Source organism: Apodemus sylvaticus, chromosome 4, assembly GCF_947179515.1.
Source record: "Apodemus sylvaticus chromosome 4, mApoSyl1.1, whole genome shotgun sequence".
Lineage (NCBI taxonomy): Eukaryota > Metazoa > Chordata > Mammalia > Rodentia > Muridae > Apodemus > Apodemus sylvaticus.
In genome coordinates this window covers 127,957,173-127,963,172 of record NC_067475.1, presented here as the reverse complement: position 1 = coordinate 127,963,172, position 6,000 = coordinate 127,957,173, and the positions used below count along the sequence as shown (strand labels likewise).

The following is a 6,000-nucleotide window of genomic DNA, read 5'->3' as shown; positions in this document are numbered from 1 at the left end:
GAAATGTATTTTGTATTCATTATAGCAACAGCGGGAGCTATTGCCACACTTGCTGCCGCTGCCTTGACAGCGGTGTTAATAGTGAAGCGTCTGAGTAACTTAAGAAGGGGCACGAATACGGACTATGAGAGTACTGAATATGCGGATAAAAATTCCGTGTCTAGTTCCAGGGTGGAACAGGAAGCACACAAAAACTTGGACGAGACGGAACAGGGATTGCACAAGGAATCGGATAAGGATTCGCAGACACATGAAGAGCCGGATAAGAAGGGTCAGCAGATACAAGAACTGAACGAGGAGGGTCAGTATGTACACGAAGAACTGAACGAGGGGGGGCAGCAGATACAGGAAGAACTGAACGAGGGGGGGCAGCAGATACAGGAAGAACTGAACGAGGAGGGGCAGCAGATACATGAAGAACTAGACAAGAAGGGCCAGCAGATACATGGAGAACTGGACAAGAAGGGCCAGCAGATACATGGAGAACTGGACAAGAAGGGCCAACAGATACAAGAAGAACTAGACAAGAAGGGCCAGCAGATACAAGAACTAGACAAGAAGGGCCAGAAGATACAGGAAGAACTAGATAAAGGTCAGCAGATACATGAAGAACTGGACAAGAAGGGCCAGCAGATACATGGAGAACTAGACAAGAAGGGTCAGCAGATACATGCAGAACTAGACAAGAAGGGCCAGCAGATACATGGAGAACTGGACAAGAAGGGCCAGCAGATACATGGAGAACTGGACCCTAAGGAACTTGGGACAAAGGGGCGGGATAAAAAAGAGCCGAGTGCGCCCCGGGATGTGCACAGAAAGGCGCAGGACCGCCAGACTTCGTAAGTACACGCTAAAACTTGTTCCAGTGCACCCAGGCAGCAAGCCGCCCACGGCAGGCTTCTTTTCGGAAGCTCCCTGAGCAAGCAGGTCAGGGCCTAGAAAACCAGTTTTCACTGGGAGACACCGGAAAGTGACAGGTTGGGACCCGGCGCGGCGGGGTAGCCCTGAGAAGGGGGGCGGCCCCGGCACCGCACAATGGGCACCACCTCACAGAGGGGCGGCAGGAGGAGGCTCAGCACGAGCCGCACGCGGGCGGCCCCCCGGGGCGGCGAGGCCGACGGTGAGCTCCCAGGCCAGGGCTCCCGGCGACCGTGGGAGGATGTGGGCGGGCGGGCTGGACAAGCGGTGCTTCGGGGTGGGGAGCCTCGCCGAGGAGGGAGGCGGTGCCGTGAGGGCGGCGCTTCGGAGACCGTCCGCAGGCCGCGGCTGCCCCGGCGTTGCCCGGAGACGGCTTCGCCTCCCCTCGCGTCGCGCGGCGGCCGCCCCGCCCAGCCCAGCCCCGCGGCCTCCGCCCCCTCTCTTTCCAGCGCTTTCTCGAACCTGCCACTGCGCAGCGAGCCGTTGCCGAGCGCTGACGGGAGCGGCCGAGGGCGAGGCCGCCGAGCCTCAGCCGACCGGTGGCTCGAGCCTCCCGGGGCCGAGCGCGCAGGCGCAGACCGCAGTAACTGCCGGTTGGGGGCGGCGAACCGCAGTGGAGACGAGGCGGCGGGTCGGGCGGAGGCGGCGCGGCGCAGGCTGGCGGCTCCACCTCCGCGGTTCCGACGCCCTGCCCTAGATTCTCTGACAGAGAGTGGGTCCTCTCCCTTGCTCCCGCAGGAGTCGCAGCGCCCGCACTGGGGACCCGCAGCGGGACGCGGTCCCCGCAGCCCGAACCTTAGGCGGGATGTCGGTGGTGGGCATTGACCTCGGCTTCCTCAACTGCTACATCGCTGTGGCGAGGAGCGGCGGCATCGAGACCATCGCCAACGAGTACAGCGACAGGTGCACGCCGTAAGTGCCGCACGCCCCCCGGCCCGGCCCGGGGTGGGGCGGGGCCCGGGACGCCCCCCGTGGCAGGTGCAGCATCTGCGGACCGGGAGGGCAGGGGCTTCCTCTGGCTCCTCGGCTCGCCTCACCTCTGCTCGCCGCAGACTCCTGACCCTAGGGCCCCTGCGTTGGGCTGCTGGAGGGGGACAGTCCTCGGAGGAGCCCTCGGGGGGCACCTCGGTGTGGCGTCCGGGTACAGGGAAGAAAGGTCTGCGGCAGCCGGCGTGGGGTGACCTGGGATTATCCTGTGCTAGGAAGCCTGCTAGAGCTCTGCATTCTGCCCTCCCTCCCCCAGCTCCTGAGCGACAGCTCCCCCCACACCCCAGAAAAGTGATCCCTGGTTATTGCACATCTCAGAAAACAGATGGCAGTTTTCCTAACACCAGAAGTCATTTGTTTTATTTGTTTATCTGTCTGTGCGTTTATAGAAAGGAGAGATGAGGTGGTGTCCTTGAGAATTTGAGACGATCTGACCAGTTTCCGGAGGGATTAGGTTAGCAGGTGCATTCACTATGAGAGACTCAGACAATGGGAATCTTAGCTGAACACTGGCAGTGCCTTTCATTTAGTGGAAATTGCCGTTGTTAGAAGCTAATACCTGAAGTGTATCTCTACAGAGTGAATTGTTGGTGAGTCAGAGGCAACAATCCTGTAAAAACAGGATTGTGGAGTGTTTCCATTATGAACTCTTGATGAGAGACTTTGTAGCATTATGTCATGGAAACATGTGTCCACACGTTCACTTCCTTCTCCTTTCTGGAAAGTGTGTTGGTAGAGAACAACACAGCTAATACTTGCACATGAAGAACTCTTTGTACATTCTTGTTAACCTATAATTTGATGAGGAAAATTCTGTTCATGTATTTTTTTCTGGAAAGATGAATGATTCATACTATATTTTAAGTTAAACTAATGTCAGTCAAGAGCAGTGTAAAACCATCTTTAAATGATGAGGTTAAAACCATTCTAGTAGTTCAAGAATATGACAGTATGTTTCAGAATAGCTTTCGTGAATACAGAATGCTTTGATTTCTTTCCAAGTGTAGTCTATAGTGCTTTAGACCTCCTCTTTTTCTAGATTGACCCATTACATCTTTATTGAAATTCTAGATGCACAAATGTGGACATTAATCACGTAACCATCATAATTTTAGGACCAATAATTTACTCATGATTTATTCATTTATTGAGCATATCATGAAAAATTATTAAACTTAGGAATATAGGTACATGAAAAGGTAAAATTAAAAATTATAATTCTATCCAAAAGTAAGACTTCTAGGTGGTTTTCTGTTTGTTTTTAAGATAAAAAACTTGATGTTATGCTAACCAGCCTCTAAAGTATTTCTAATCCATTACTTTTAGTGTTTGTATAATCATTAATTCCATTCCATGTTCTGCTTTCAGGTTGCTTATATTTTATTTTTGCAAATGTCACAAAAACTACCTTTTTGTTTACTTTACTTTGTAAAGTGGGTTTAGGGTTGGGCTTCTTTTGTTTGAGAATTGACATTTAGTGGATGATAAACTACTATGGATTTTTTAGGTGATTATTTTGCTTCTGACAAATATTCAATGACCATATTTGCTATTTTTGTTGCTTAATTTAAAATTGTCTAGGGGGTTTCAAGGGCTGATAGTACAAACTGGAACATAGCCAAACCTAAGACTGCTCTAAAAATCTTCAAGTATTAATACAAAACAAATCAAAATGATTCCCCAGTCACTTCTTTGACCTTGATATTAGGGGTGAGGAATCTGATATTACATAATAGGTATTATAAACTTGTCATATTTCACATGCCAGTAGTAGTATTTTTAGTCTATGATCATTATTATAATTAATGACCATCACTTCGATTTGGTAAAACTCTTCATTTAGAGAAGTGGGTGTCAGGTGGTAGTAAGCAGGTTCTAGGTCCACACATTTATCATTGTGCAGAACCTTAAAATGGTTGTGCATTTATATTTGTGTTTGGACTGGGTAGATTTTAATTAAGGCCATATCCTAAAATAATTAACCTAATAATATAATAGTTAATGTGCATCTACAATGGATGATCAGTTTCTGGTTTGGTTGAGACAAGGTTTTGGGTAAATAGCTCAGGCTGATCTTGGGCTTGATCCTCCTGCCTCAGCCTCCTGAGTACTGAGATGAAAGACATGCATTCCTATGCATAATACCTGATCAGCTTTTAAAATATTTGTGTGATTTCTGTTGATGGGCTGAAGTAATGAGCTAATTTAATTATAAGTTATATTTAGTAAGCATTTTATTTTTGTTAAAATATTTAATCATTTTGGCCATAATAAAAGATTTGAAGTTTTATGTTGTAACTAAATTGTATGTGCATAGAGGTTTTTTTTTCCTAAAAAGCATGTTAGAAAGCCTGTAGCAACAAGATGCCATTCTAAGACTATTTCTTCCTTTCCATCTTCTACCATGACATGCCCACCCTACCCCCAACCCAGATAGTTAAACTGTTTCAGATTTCTTTTTCTCCACAGAACTTAAGTCCCTTTACTTAGAAACACCGAAAGTCTCTTAAGATCAGAATGTTTCACAAGCTTACTTTAATGTCTGAAGGAAGAACCATGGTTTACAGCTCTTGAGATCTGTGCCAAGGCAGTGGCTTTCAGATCTATTTTGCCCTCACAGGGACATCTTACACTATTCTTTTGTTGTCACAGTTGAGAGTGGGATTAATAAAAGGTGCTATTAGCATCTTGTGGGTAGAGGTCCTCATACAGCTGTTCATTATAGCTTCACTTGCCCAACAAAAGAAGTATCTGGCCCAGAATGTTAAGATTGACATGGTTGAGAAATTCACCTCTCTGGACACTTTGCCACTATAGTTGAAACAAACAAGTTGCTAAGCTGTTGAAAATTTGATTCAGAGCCAAACTGGCAACATAGAAGAGGGTCAGAAAGGCTCACCAAGGAAGTGAGCTTGTTGACTCTCATATCACTATTCATCAAGCAACATAGTGACAGAAGAACTAAGAATATTGTGATCTGTGTCCCTGATAAGGGACAGGGAAAAGAAAAATAGGGCTATTTTTTTTAAAGCTTATATAACAAAATTGAGAGGAACAGACAGATGAAGAAATGGCTGACTTGAAAGTCCAGTGGGCCTCAGTGAAATAGTGTCAGCCCTTAAGCCATACTGTGGACTATAACCTTTCTTTTTTATTATGCAGCACCATATAACTATTACTATTACTATACTGTTACTCAGAAACTTAATGGATTCCCATTACTTGATGCAAATATTTCAAGTTTACAGTCTGGCCTTGATACTGTCTTAATCAAATCCTCTTATGAAACTGGCCAAGTTGTATTATTCCTAGTTACCATTTGAATCCATATTTCTGTTCATCTTACAAGGGCCTTTACTATGTACCTACCAGCTAGTGATCCTGGCCAGTGTGTGCAGGAGAACCTTCTATTATGTATATTTGTTCTGTTTATTTGATATATATATAATTATTTGATATATATATATATATATATACACTAGCTGCATGTGTGTGTAAGGATCTTGAAATGAGATTGATTTTGAGGCACAAGATTTTGTTATTTTAAGTTTAACTGACCACCTGTAAGCATTGGCTACCATGTTGAACATGAGGATAGTACACCTTGTTTCTTACATATTTTACATTTTGATCTACAGATATAACTGGAGAATAAGTTGGATTAGGTGGTAATATATACTATGAAAAAGTAAAATTGATTTTAAATGTTACTAGATGTTTCTGTTCAGAATCAGGAATGTTTATGTAGGACTGTACAGGAAAGTGTCAGACTTGATAACTTCTAAAGAAACTTACTTGGCTCCTGATTTTAGTGACGGGAGGATACTTCCTTGCTAGTGTTATAGCAAGGGCCTCTTGCTATGTCACAGCATGTCCCCTTAGAAAGGGGGACATGCTGTATGTGTAAGAGACCTAACATATACTTCAATAAAATTGGCACTGATTTTCTCAGTTTAGTGCCCATAATCTGTCTCCTAAACCATACATCTTAAATGTTCTACCATTTCAGTGCCATTACTTTGGGACCTAGTACATGAACCTTTAGAGGGAAACCATAGCCAACCTCAGCACCACCTGTATGCCTGGAATGCCCTT

At 45.4% G+C, this 6,000-nt stretch overlaps 1 protein-coding gene across 1 annotated transcript in view; it reads left to right on the top strand.

Annotated features, from left to right (window-relative positions):
* Positions 1-347: 347 nt before the first annotated feature.
* The window catches only part of Hspa4l (heat shock protein family A (Hsp70) member 4 like), a 62,153-nt gene continuing 56,500 nt past the window's right edge, over positions 348-6,000 (top strand). Inside the window, exons 1-2 of the mRNA XM_052180584.1 lie at positions 348-839; positions 1,657-1,830. Coding sequence (XP_052036544.1) covers positions 1,724-1,830 — 107 coding nt within the window. The 5' untranslated portion in view covers positions 348-839; positions 1,657-1,723. The remainder of the gene's footprint in view (positions 840-1,656; positions 1,831-6,000) is intronic.